This window comes from Caloenas nicobarica, chromosome 2, assembly GCF_036013445.1.
Source record: "Caloenas nicobarica isolate bCalNic1 chromosome 2, bCalNic1.hap1, whole genome shotgun sequence".
Classification (NCBI taxonomy): domain Eukaryota; kingdom Metazoa; phylum Chordata; class Aves; order Columbiformes; family Columbidae; genus Caloenas; species Caloenas nicobarica.
This window is the reverse complement of record NC_088246.1, coordinates 139,990,163-140,004,046: the sequence shown is the minus strand read 5'-3', so window position 1 is coordinate 140,004,046 and position 13,884 is coordinate 139,990,163. Positions and strand designations below refer to the sequence as shown.

The 13,884-nt window shown below is 38.4% G+C and overlaps 1 protein-coding gene across 2 annotated transcripts in view; it reads right to left on the bottom strand.

The window, feature by feature from the left end:
- The window catches only part of TMEM67 (transmembrane protein 67), a 31,458-nt gene extending 18,943 nt beyond the window's left edge, over positions 1–12,515 (bottom strand). Inside the window, exons 1-10 of one of the 2 annotated variants that reach the window (XM_065628032.1) lie at positions 12,299–12,515; positions 10,216–10,304; positions 8,652–8,745; positions 7,065–7,164; positions 6,556–6,625; positions 6,301–6,375; positions 4,999–5,061; positions 2,459–2,613; positions 2,231–2,339; positions 1,210–1,296 (exon numbers count right to left, since the gene is read on the bottom strand). In XM_065628032.1, the coding sequence (XP_065484104.1) occupies positions 1,210–1,296; positions 2,231–2,339; positions 2,459–2,613; positions 4,999–5,061; positions 6,301–6,375; positions 6,556–6,625; positions 7,065–7,164; positions 8,652–8,745; positions 10,216–10,304; positions 12,299–12,515 (1,059 nt within the window). The remainder of the gene's footprint in view (positions 1–1,209; positions 1,297–2,230; positions 2,340–2,458; positions 2,614–4,998; positions 5,062–6,300; positions 6,376–6,555; positions 6,626–7,064; positions 7,165–8,651; positions 8,746–10,215; positions 10,305–12,298) is intronic. The other variant, XM_065628034.1, reaches the window with a different exon arrangement.
- Positions 12,516–13,884: the final 1,369 nt, after the last annotated feature.

Genomic DNA, 13,884 nt, shown 5'->3' with positions numbered 1-13,884 from the left:
TCTGCATTCTAGGAAATTAATGTGTCAAATAAACCTGAAAATCTATGTCAGAATATCTCATTTTCTATGCACAGTGTTAGTATGCCATTTTCTCAGACACTAGTTTTCCTTAAAATTTGAGAGGCAGATGTAAGACTTTATCCTGAGACAACAACAAAAGAAAGAGCAGTCACTCTATATCCTGAGTGTCAGCTGCTCTTCTGTAGATATTGTAGGATTTGAAGTGATGTGCTCCAAGAGTGACACCAAGAGCGTAGAAAATGAGACAATTCCCCATTGTTCTTGCTATTGTTGCCAACCTAGAGAATTGCTGAGAGCGCCTAGATCACTACTGACCACTAAACAAATTCTGCTCTGTAACACATTTTGTAGCTGCCAGTTTCTGCTAACTCTGAGGCTAATTACTATTGCACTGTCCACTTGCTGCTTCTTTGCATTTTTCACACCCTATACAGCATGCTACTGCTGGAGCAGAATGTGTGCGCCACTGAAATCTGAGGGCAGAGTGTCCAAGGATAGAGCGTCCAAGGGTATTGTGAATCCTCCAGCCAGTATTCCCTAATTCCTTGTAAAGTCTCCTGGCAAGTTTTTATAACTTTTTGTTATGAAAAAGCCAGGCAGATGCTGGCCAAAGAGTATATTTTATATTAAACCCAAAATAAATAAACAAAAAATCCCAGGAGATCAAAAGAAAATACGGTGGTAGATCAGTTTTCCTATCTCTCTTCACAGTGGCATAATCACTGATTTGCTTGGCATTCTCATAATGTGTGAAAGCAGGTGACAACACCCAACAGGGACATACTTCCAGAATTTTCTATGTGGACTGAGAGCTAAAGAATATACTTTTCTTGCTAAAAAAAAGAGGGCTAATAATAAATTATATACATGGGTAACTGTATGCTGAATGGAAGAAAGAGACAGTCGGTTCTAAATGACTAGCACTGCTTTTCAGAGCTTTCCAATATTCCAATTTTATATCGGTCCAATGGGTGAAGGCAATGTTGCTGAATTTATACGTTTGATTTTCTAGAGATCATCGTGAGAAAGAATCAAGGGTTATTTTCCCTAATCTAGCTCTATGGTTATGTTATGAACTGTCACTACTGTAGTAACCAAAAAAAAAAAGCTCTTGGCTTTTATCTTAATTTGGCTAAAGGTAATCAGAATGTCAGCGTATCAACAAAAGACAACTAAAATCAAATGTACCTGTAAGATGCCTCCTTCCAAATTTTGCCACTTGAGAAAGTTTCCTGCTGCATCAAATGAGGCTGCAATAAATTGCAGCTTTACATCCTAACGATGAAAAAACATAAAGGAACAATGAAACTGCCAGAAAGTGGTATACACATTTTAGGGACTGCTGTGTCATTGTTTGATGCTTCCCTAAAGTTTTCAGCATAATGTTTAATTTTTTCCCTTTGATTTAATGTTTTTTATCTTAGTTTTGGTAGTTTACTTTTGAAAAAGGTGTGATTCTGTGATTCTATGAAATGTGTGTGTAAGCACCAGACGCAACAGAAGGAAACATCACATAGCAGTAATGAAGAACACTATCCCCAGGAATAAAGCTGAGAAATTGGTTCTGATAAAATCATGACACAGACAACTTGTCAGTAAAAGATCATGTACCTTGGCAGAAGAACAACATCACACATACCTATTTCCAATTAGCTCACCAGGAAAACTGACAAAAGGATGTATATATTTCAAACAACGGGAAGAGACAAAGACCAAATCTGCCTCCAGTTTATGGAAAATGAAAGGAACAAGACTCTGAAGCAAAGGACAATGCCAAAACAACTATTAATTCCTAAGGGCTATAAAAGATTTGTCTAATTACTAGTTCATCACTGCCAGTCCAGAAGAACCTTGGGGACATAATGAGGACTTAATAGCCGGCACTCCTTGTTCCCTGTGTCACACACAATTGAGCCCAGTCAGAACACTCAGGCAAACACATCTTAGCCTTATGAGAATGTGGGTATGAGAACATAAGCAAAATAAATATGTGACCAAGTGAGTGTAAGTCAGTAAAATCATCTTACCTAGAGATCTTTTACATAAATATCACCTTCCTCTTCCATAAGACGTCACACTCAGTTTTGTTACACTAACCGTCTAAAAATTATCCTTAGTGGAGCCATGTGTGCAAAGAATCTAAACCTCTTTATGTGATTATGTCCTCTTCCTAACATATGTTTCCCCATGTCTGCTACCCAACACCTACCTTATCTGTTCCTTTAAAACTGAAGGTCGTAGGGAAATGATTTGCCTCAAGCACTTGGGATGCTAATCCTGGTTGATCACCATAATATAGCCATGGAAGATTATGCCTCCTGAAAACAATTACAATGTTTTCTCTAAAGAAACATAATGTTTTGCATCAAAGAACATTTAGAATAATAATTTCCATAAAACACTATTAAAGACTGAAGTTATGGAAAAGGTAACTTACCAGAAGGATATTGAATGAACAATGCCTAGCCTTGCTGTATTGATATAAATATACTGAAATAAACCACAGGCATCAGTACTTGAAGAACTCAGTGAGTTCATATTCATCACACACATATTTCCAAGAGCTTGGCATGCTGTTAGATTGGAGTATAACTGCAGTGGAGAAATACAAGAACACAGAAAAGTATTTATTTACCCCTCCTTTTGGCAAGGCAGTCATAAAATTCATGCTGTCTTTAATAAGCCACTCCTAAAGCCACATTTTTAGTTGAAAGTGATCTCATTTTTTCAATACCTAATATTTTCTTCCAGTTATTCAGGTTCCATATTTTCATAGGTCTGCAGATGGTAGCATGAAACCAATGCTCTTACTTTTTCAGATTATTTTAGTTGCATCAGCTAGATGGTATGATGTGACAGAAATGTCAAAATCTGCATTTAGAAAATGAAGTAAGAATCAAAATATTTAACACCACTTAGGCAGTATGACAAAGATGACTCCATCAAAGAGCTAAGACTGACAACTATAGTCACATGTGTCATAAATACCTTCTTTTCAGTTTTAGTACTTTATTCTACTGTTCCTAAACTACGTTGTATTTATACCATTGTTCAGTTTCGGTAAACAAACCACTGCCATGCGATAGCCAGAAGCGATGCCTGGCGTCTGTGTGCAGTGATCACTGCACTAGTATGAACTTGCCAACACCTATTGCCTTTGCGTGGGTCAGATGCACAGTTGCACGTTACACTCAGGCAGCACCTCCGAAGAGCTGAGCAGGCTGAGGCAGGCAAACAGGATAAACTGATGTAAGTGATGCGCATAGTTTCAGTTTGTAAAAAAGAATGGGATAAGTAGGAGAATACATCTCAGACCTGTGTGTATGAGACGGTGACAGGAGCGGCCACAAAGGTACTCTGGGAAAATACTGAACAGAAGGCTGGTGAAATACTGCCAGAGAGAATGCCTACCAGCCAGGGAGCTGCCAGCCTGGGAATCAGAAACTTTCTTGAGAATTTCAGCTGCGTACCTAAACACCAGAGACATCCTGAGATACCATCAATAAGCACAAAACCAAGGAGCTGTAACAGCACCTTATCACCTGGAAAGGTGAAAAATAGCCTGGAAAAGAGGGAAACATTCTAAGAAAGTACAAATCAGCAACTGTTATTTGCTGTTCTAGCTGAAAGAGCAGAAAAAATCTGGCAAAATAAAAACTGGTCTGAGAGAATATAAAACCTCATCATCTATTGGTTGCTCCAGGTGGTGCTGTCCTATGCCCCCTTATGTCTCTGTGATATAAAAATGACTTATTTTTTACCTAAAATGGAAAGTGAATCTGTCCCTGTCTGTCTCTCTCACACATGCACACAGAAAACTCCCCTGCACAAACTTTACTATGAGCTCTTCTAGGAAAATTATTGGACCATTGCTCGGGACGCCAGGCTGACTCTAGAGTCTGCGACATGGATCATCTTTGAACTGAGACTTTGTCCATCATTGATTTTGAGGCCCCAGTCTTGGGAGTGGCTTGGTGAGCACTGTACTGGTACTATTTTGAATAATATGTATCTACATAGGCACGCATATAGGTAATTGTCCATAAGCATATGTGCTGCTTTACTAGTGATAATTTTGTAGTAACTTCTAATATTGAAATATATGCCTGTTGCTACTATTGATTGCTATCACCATTGGAATACACATACACTTGCTTTATTAATCATAAGCATACTTATTTTACTAGTAGCAATTCTTAGTTATCTATAACAAAGAAATGTAGGAAGTAAAAGAATCCATGTGCTTGTATATTACGGAATCCTGTGAACTCACTGTTGTGATCTTTATACACCTGTAGCCAGGGTAGCCCTTTGGGTCCTGACAGATTGGGAGAAAAGGTAGGGCCTGAGAAGTTAAAATCTGATTTTGAGGAAAGGAATATGGAAGGGAAATGAGGACGTGTGATAAGAGAGTCGGTAAAAGGAGGCCGAAGCATATTCGCTTCACAAGTGTGTATGATTCTGTTGGTGCAGGCACTCTTCCACCCATGGTTTCTGCCACCCAGACCAATATAATAGTAACTAGCACTTGAATATATAAATCAAAGCAAAGCTAAATAGGATGGTTGTACAGTTATCCTTCTCCATCACAAAACAAAGTGATTACCTGAAAGCCAAATAAGAGCTAAAGACCAGCTGCCAATCAATACTGATTATGCAAGCAGTTAATTTTCTGAGTGATCCCTTAATGGATATGCTCAATAACAGTTCACATACCTACTGACTATTGCAGGATTTTTTGTTTACCACCATTCACCTTGTGAAAGTTCTGACCCTGGAGACTTGAACTAACATTGACTAGCTCTCACTATCCTTTCTAAATATTATGTATATATATTTCTTCCTTATCTACTGTCATCTCAAAACAAGATTATTTAAAAATAAGCAAGCTAACTTCCAAAAACCAAAGTGCCGTGCTTTTACACAGAGTATCACTTCTCTCTAAAAAAACAAGCCCCAAACATTAATGAAACTCACCCAGCAGGCAGAAGCTGAGGATTGCAGATTTTTCAGAAACCACGTCGATGTCAGTGTTATACCCTGTAAATAAGGAACTGCTTCACTGTTTTTGTTCAGAACAATTTATCTATAATGTAACAGCCTGGAAAACTATGTCAGCTAAAAGATGCTCCTTATTTTTTTCTAAGAGCTTTCTGTCCTTTGTAAATGTCTAAATCAAACCAGCTCAGTTCAAAACACAACCATAATGCAATAACGTTTCACTTCACTAAATTAGACAAAATATTCAGAACAAGAGCAGAAATATTGAAGTTTTGAACATGTATTCTGTGACAAAGGAGATTTTTTTACTGCACTACGGAAGTACTAACAAATTCAAGGGTAAGGTGTTGACTGGGTGGCAAATTTAACTCAGGACCAAATTTGCCAAATTAATTATTTCATAACATGCCTTTCATAACTACTCACATTTGAACCAGACGAAGTTTCTGTACATGCTGTAAACAACTGAAAAGACATGCTTGCAATAAAATATTATTTAGAAGAATGCATTTTCAAAAAGCAAGACCAATATTAGCTGTCAGGAAAGCTGAAGAATGTTTTTTGCTTTCTTTCAAGCAGTAGCCTTTAATTCATTTAAGGACAAATTACATTTATCGGCCACATTTCCTGAATTCAGAACTACGTGTAAAATGGCACTAACTTGAGCAGATGTCACAACTAATACTGGTTCATTAGCTAAAACAATGAAAATGCCTTCATTCTTCTCAATAAAACGTATTTTCAATCATTAGCCAATTCATTGAAATCAACAATTCCATACACCATCTCAAATTGTAGAGGTGTTGTTTTTCTTCTGTCAGTTCTAACCATCTGACAACTAAAAATGTCTTTTCAGTCTTTATGTCTTCTTTCAAATATTTCATATGAACAGCAATTTTATGTACTAAAAATTAAAATAAATTTTAAAAGCCCAGAGGCTCTCATTGACTCTTCAGCATGTTTTTGTGATACAAGTTTGTGTTTTAAATACCCACAATTAAAACGGTAGACCACATACTGCTTGTTTTGATACTAAATGCATGTAAATTACTTCCCTTTTTCAGTTTTGAAGAGGGCATTAATTTTCTTAAACATATTCCATTAGAACAATGCTTATTGGGTCTACATGTCTACACTCTATCTTAATGCAAATTGCCTTGCAATCACCATGATCAATAACAAACCACCACCTTTTTTTTTTCAGGAACAGAATTTAAAAGACTTACTGAAAGTAATTAACAAGATAGCTTGAAAATGTTTTAGAATAAACACACTTACTAGCTGTCCAAAACGAACAGTTGCAACTCCCTTTGGGGGTAAGTTTTCACTAGCACTGAAACACAGTCCTCCAGTCTGAAAAAAACAAAAACATAACAACAACAAACCCCAAACAACCAACCAACAAAACCCAAACAAACAAAAAACCCACCACAACAAAACACCCAGAGATAAAATAATTATGGAAATCTATACATTTGTCAGCATAACTTTTCTTTTTCTGAGCTCCAATACAATAAGCATTCTTCTACTTACTAAAATGTTTGGACTGCTGCAGTCACAAGACTTCGTTACATTGATGAATGTTTGTTCACATCTTACACACCTATGGATCACAAAGATGAAGAATGCACTTAAAATGTAGTTAAGTCTGAGATTTAGTACCTAGTGAAAGCTGATTTCATAGTATGCCTGATAACACCATAAGCATCTTCACTAGTTCGAACTGAAATCCAAAAGACATTACCGATTTGTACCTACTGTCAGTGAAGTAGAAATTAAATAATTGATTATCAAAATAAGAATTATGTTTCTGCTTTAAATTCCAAGTCCCTCTTGTAGCCTCACTAAAGACAAACAAACAAACCAAGCCACTGGCCATTCAGTGAACATAAAACATATTGAGTTTGATTTGGGGTTGGTTGACGATTTCTAATTCACTGCTTTTAAAACTGTCATCCCAAAGATACAGACTCAAGAATGTTCCATTTAAACAGGGCATGGCACGTTCAAATTTATCATCACAAAAGGAAAGGAACACTAACCTATTTCCTGATGAATCTGAGGCAGAGAACGATTGCTCGCTTCCATTACAGTGAATGCATAACGCTTCATCCAGCAAAATGCCGTCGACACTCCTTTCCACTAAGTGGAAAACAAAAACAACTGTGATAAAATTGCATGATGCACAGTATGCCACATGGGTTAAGAAAAGCGTGGAAAAATAGTGTCTATGCAATCTAAAATAAATGCAAAGATTTTATTTAAAAAAAAAATCAAGAGCACAACTTGCAAATAACATCCACTATAAATAAATACATGTAAATGTGAACTGTTCAGAGCTATGCACATGCAGTTGAGTTTTAATGAGAAATGGGATATTTCACATCCATTTTTGGTGTTCCTTTGTTATTTATTCTGAACTAAATTTCAAACCAAAGCTTCCTTCCAAAGCTAAAACTTAAATCATCAAGTTTACAAACTACTGGAAAAAAATATTTTTGATTTTCATCTGAAATGATTAATGCAAATGCCACAAATTCAAAGTTTCAAAGCTGCATTTTCCAGCAATTAAATCATTTGGCAAGAGATTTCAAGTCCAATTATCACAAAAAACCCTAAAAACCAACAAAGAGAATCAAAAGAATTACAATACTAATGTTCTTTCTGCACATTACAGAATCAGTTTTGCTCTCAATATTTTACCATAAAGTCTCAGAATGTATTTTGTAACTCTCTTAGAGTTGAAGGGAGATGATTTGGTATCCACTCTTTTACAGATTCTTAGGAAAATTTTAAAGTAATGACCTGGAAAACAGTGATTCTCCAGTATACTCTATTTGAAATGTAACCAAAGAGGACATTAGTAACACCTATTCAAAGAATTACAGGCACATGGAAAATCTTTTCCATCATGTTTCTTTGAAAATAAGGAAAACTAGAGCTTCCAGGAGCTTTTCTGTTTTACACCCTTGATGAAAATTATACTTTGCCCTTAGTTTTTTACCATGCAATATAAGCAGAAATATAGTTAACACAGATGCTGAAGTTAACATTATAATTCACTTTCTGTGCCTACTGAAATTCATCTGTAACTGTAAGAGAGCATCAGGCAAGAGGCACAGATATAGGGAAGCACACCCATGTCACAGGAAATCACAGATACAGGTGTGTGTCTCAGAGAAGCACGACAGCCACCAAGATTGATGCACAGTAGTTTGCTTGGCTTGCTCAGGCTATTATGTTCCACCTACTCATATATGTATAATTCCTGTACCGTGAAGGACTTATGCATTATATCCTTCAAAACATCTTTATGCTTTTTCTTAGTCTATATTGACATTGGTTTTATCCCAATTTGAATGCCTCCACCCAGCATCAACCAGCTTAAAGGAACTGATACACCAGTATTGATTTTGAAATGTTTGCATAATAGTTCTTATTGTAATGAACAATGGTACAGATTTATCTCGTCTTTCAGGAACAAGGTTTAAGATCAAGAGGAATGTTGAATCTTTACATTATATATGTAAACATATCTTAAATTTCCTATTTAACAGAAGAGCATGTCAATAAACTCAAATATGTAAGACAGATTTCTTACCTAATACATAGATATATAGACTTCTTACCTAATATTTCATTACTGAGGCATTTACATTTTCCTTCTGAAGTTAGGCCTTTAGGGCAAATAATACAATTCCACCCATCTTGAGTAACTCCACTCTAAAATAAAAGGTAAAACTATAATAATTTTCAAAAGTGTAGACATCACCCAGTATCTGTGAACAATGCCTGATCCAGATGTTATTTAGTAGAAAAGGTATTCAGATACAACACTGACAACGTTCATGAAGCTTTTATGGACAAAAAAGGGTAAACAATCTGGCAAAAGTAATTCCTGTGCAGACATAGACTAAAAAAAGTGTTCTTAAGCTTTTTCTGAACCCTTTAGCTAGCATCCTTTAGTGAAGACAAGAGTTGATTAAAAGTGGAAGGTTTCAAAAAAGATATAGAGGTTCTATAGTGGGGAAAAAAAACAATAAACAATGCATAAGTAGACATATTTGCACATAAGTATACAGAAGTAATGGAAGTGGAGGAGTCTTAAGTCAAGCAGCTTATATAACTGCATGGAATTTTGCACGTACCCAAACAGTTCACATCCTTTCTTATTTTATACTATGAAGTAGCTGCACTACAGATCAAAACCAATGAGGAAAATGAAGATAACTGCTCATCCTCAGGTGACACTGACATTATTCCCTTCTCCACTATCATCACTTTATTGTTGCATAAGCTTTGCCACAGGATGAAAAACTAATGCCACCATTATAGGAAAGAGAAAGAAACAGCCGAATGATCAAAACACCAATGGATACTTGTCAGTGTCCTTGTCTAACATAGCAAGAAGACAGAAAGAAGAGAGAAATTACTTATATTACCCATTAGCCGTTAAACACCTAACTTATGAAACTAAGCTGGTCTCGTGAGAGTTGTTCTACAGCTATTGGAGAGAAAGAAGTATTCAGGAAGGCGCTCACTCTGAAAAGTTGTTTTTGCTGGAGAAAAAATATTTTTACTATAGTGGGAAAAAGCTGGTTAAGCCTGGTGCTTCTGGCTCAATGCTGTGAATATGACCCAAAATTATAGCTTAGTTTGTCAAGAAACGTAGAAAGAATTGACCAAACTGCAAAGATATATATAATTAAAGTAACAAAATAGCAGCAGCTCATTTTGAAGTAAAAATATAAAGTATCAGGGACTACAAAGATACAGCCTAAAAATTACAACAATAGCATTTATATAAATAATCGAATGAGAAACCTATGAGCTGACAAGCATCTTTTGCATTCTATAAAACAGTGGTCTCCAGGCAAGGCTAACATACCACAAAGGAGAAAAGAAAAGCAGTGGAAGGAAATGAAACATTTAAAATATTCTTCCTTTGGCTGTGGGATCAAACTTATAATGAAAAAATGCCTCCAAAATAATAGTAATAATGCTTCTGAAGAGAAAAAAAATTACTACCTATAAGCATGGTCTTAAAAATTTACAAGCAAAGGCTATTATGCAAAATAATTTTAAATTAACAAAAAAGAACTTGCACTGAGGAGCAAATTTCAAAACAGTTTAAAATCGTTTAAAATTATTATTATTATTATTATTACAAAGTATTAAAAGTTCAACACTTACCATATTTGCTGGGCATTTTTCACAAATAACGGAAGACCCACCATTACCAGAAACCATCCTGTATCCTGGCTGACATTCACATGAACTACCTGAAAAAAAAAATGCACGTGCACTTTTAATCTAGATAAAACTGTGTTGTTGTTTTTTTCCACAGAATACTACGAAAAACTGCTATTGTTCTCAAGAGATCAATATAGATTATTAGATAGACAAATAAAGCACCCAAGTGAGATGTGTAAGAAAATCACCTTGCTTTTAAAAAAACGTTCATGTTACAGTTTGTACAAAGATGTTTTAGGAAAATATTGCTGGGCTGACTTATATAGTGGGGGAGGGGGAGTGCGAAACAAGAACCCAGAGCTTGTGTTTTTGTGAGTTTGTTTTAAACTAAACTATATCAGTTGATCTAATAACAGATATAATCTCTCCCTCTAAATCTTGCCACACTGCCATTCCTAGCCCATCCTCTCTATAACACCATAGGTTTGTGTACGGTTTTTATCCTTTGAATAGGAAGGCGGTCTTAAAAACAAAACACGTTTATGTGCAAAGGTTTTTCAAAATATAACCGTAGTTTGTAAAGCTATTTTAAACTCAAAGCTTTTAAAAATGTGCATGGGGATCAAGCTTTATACTGAATGGTTTTCAGTAAGTAACAGAACATAGGTAACTTTTAGTATGAAATTAAACACTACTTTCATGGCACATCATAGTGCACATCTGCTAGTGCTCAACAACTGTATTTTTCATAAACATTTTCAGTCTCGCTATCATGGACCTCTCTCTGTATTTTTAAACACATACTACAAACCCAACTTGATTTTATGTACTAATAAACTGGAGTTATTATTATTTAAGCTTGTTGGACTGTGCATGCAAAATTCTGTGAAAAGCTTTATAACCTCAAAGTACATCCTCATGAGACCAGTTTTACAGAAACAACATTAGTAAAAATCATCAACCATTCATACTTAATATAAAGAAGAAAAAGCCCAACAGGATTAGATCAATGAAGAGATTTGAGTTGCGACATTCACTGTGATGATACCTAAATTTTTAGACCTGTTGTTTGAAAGCAGAATCCACAGTGATGATTTAGTCATGGAGTGCATGGGCAGACTTGTGCAATCCCAGGCGGAATTCAGAATTCAGACAAGATGCAAACAGCAGACTGGGTGGCAACTACCTACACTGCTCCAGTCAGAAAAAATTAAATCCTTTACCCCCCTCTGGAATTTCTCTCTCCCTGAAGCTCTTGAGGTAGAGGGAGATTCAAGCCTAACAGGGAGTTGTGTATCTAGACATCCACATTATCAGGAGGTCTGAAAACTATTACAGTGCATTTTTTCTGCAAGTAAACTACAGGGTTACTCTTTTAAGATACCATGATGGTGGAGGAGGAGGTGACAAGCCTATAGAGGTGCTGTTGGGTCTTAGTCTCCAGTTTGTTTCCGTACACACAACATGGAACTCCCACTTCTTTTGGACTGTGTATTTATAAAAGATGGACACTATAACGCCATCTTAACTCCTAAAGAAAGTGAATTACCATCTGTATTTTTCATTTAATACTGTCACGGTGTGTTGTGTATGCTCCTAGTTTGCGTGTGCAATTTGGATTAGCATGTGCATGGCCTGAAGATCGCAGACACCCAATATCTCAGCCATTCAAGTTTTGACAAGGGGTTTCACATTATGGAAGAGTTCGAGAAGAGAAATTCAAGGCCCTGTGAAATCTTATTGATGAAAATGTGAATATCTATAATCATACAGATGCCTGAGGACAGATGACTAAAAAAAAAAAAAAAAAAGGTCTACAGACGTTCCTCTGGGATGTATCTCAGACACAGGTATCACACTTGTGCTGTGGTAAATTATGTCTTTGCGGGATGCCGGCCCTTTTCGCTGCCTTTTCAGGCTTGCCCCTGAGGAAAGCTGTTTGACCGCCAAAACCTGAGCTCAGATTTTGCACCTCCCTCTGCAGGGAGCGCGGACTTCAGCGCGGAGCTACCCGAGCCCCGCCGGCCCCGCACGGCCCCGGGCCGCCCCGCCTCCCCCCGCGCCGCAGGGCCGTGTCGCTCACCGCCGGCTCTCTGTCGCTGGTGGGCGCCGCAAGGCTCGCAGGCCAGGCGGGAGATGTCGAAGTAGCCGGCGTCCCCGCAGTCGCCGGGCCGCTGCAGCGGGAGGGAGAAGCCGCGGGCGGGCGGCGGCGCCGCAGCCACCGCCAGGAGCAGGACAGCGGCGGCCCAGCGCCCCGGCGTCGCCATGGCGACCTGCGGCCTCCTACGGCACATCTCCATTGGTCAATCGCCTCTCGTACGGCAAGCGCGAGGGGCCCGTCCCAGGAGGCGAAGCGTTCGGGGACAGAGAGCGGGGGGCGCAGGCCCGGGGGAAGATTTAGTGTCTTGGCTACAAAGGGGCCAGGAGAAGGCTCGGGAAACTCCAGCAGGGATGGGTAGCTGAAAACGGAGAAGCGAAGTTCAGAGGGTTTTGTTTGGCGTGGTTTAGAACGTGGAGCTGAAGATGATTAAGGGAGTGGAGCATCTCCCTTATGAGGAAAGGCTGAGGGAGGTGGGTCTCTTTAGCTTGGAGAAGGCTGAGGGGTGACCTCAGTAATGTTTATAAATATATAAAGGGTGAGTGTCATGAGGATGGAGCCAGGCTCTTCTCAGTGACAACCAATGATAGGACAAGGGGCAACGGGTTCAAACTGGAACACAGAAGGTTCCACTTAAATATGAGAAGAAACTTCTTCTCAGTGAGGGTGATGGAGCACTGGAACAGGCCGCCCAGGGAGGTTGTGGAGTCTCCTTCTCTGGAGACATTCAAAACCCGCCTGGACGCCTTCTGTGTAACCTCATCTGGGTGTTCCTGCTCCGACAGGAGGATTGGACTAGATGATCTTTTGAGGTCCCTTCCAATCCCTAACATTCTGTGATTCTTTGAAGAAACAATGACGAAAAGACAGAGGTCTAGTTTGCACCTTCTGTACCTTCTACCTCTGTACCTCATTCTAAAACTGTTACACAATGTATAATACAAATGCGATATACATGTGTTATCTCCCTCTGAGAGACAACTGGTAACAGGACGAACATACCAAATGCCTAAGGAGTGGATGTGCAGACACGCACCCCCTTTTTCACCGGCCAGGCTGCTCTTGCCCACGTTCCTTCCAACATTACCAAAACTTTGCAGGGCACTTAATGACCTAGATTTTAATTATTCCTCACTGTCCCTTTGTGCTAATTGCTTCTTTTCATTACCATTGCTTGGAAGCCTACGTGCTTACCTCACCAAATGCTTAAATCCTCATCAAATTTGTTAAGTTCAACAAGTTTTTACAGATTGAATCACTAGGTGAATCTGCCATAAACAATACAGATTCTTGGCTATCAAAAATTGAGCACACAAGTACACAATAAGACTAGAAATACAGGGGAGAATACATAAAACACATAAAAAAGCAAGTGGGATAAACACTAGGATAATGTAACTACCTCACCTATGCAACCCAAGCTGTGCCTCTCGTCTTCCCTGTATGCAGCTTCACACCTTTCTTCCTCCCCTCCCTCCATCCCTGACCGCCGTTCCCCCCCAAAACCAGACTCCAGCCAGCCCCGAGTTAGAAATCGCGTCTGTCGCCACTGGCAGAGAAGCCGCGGGTGC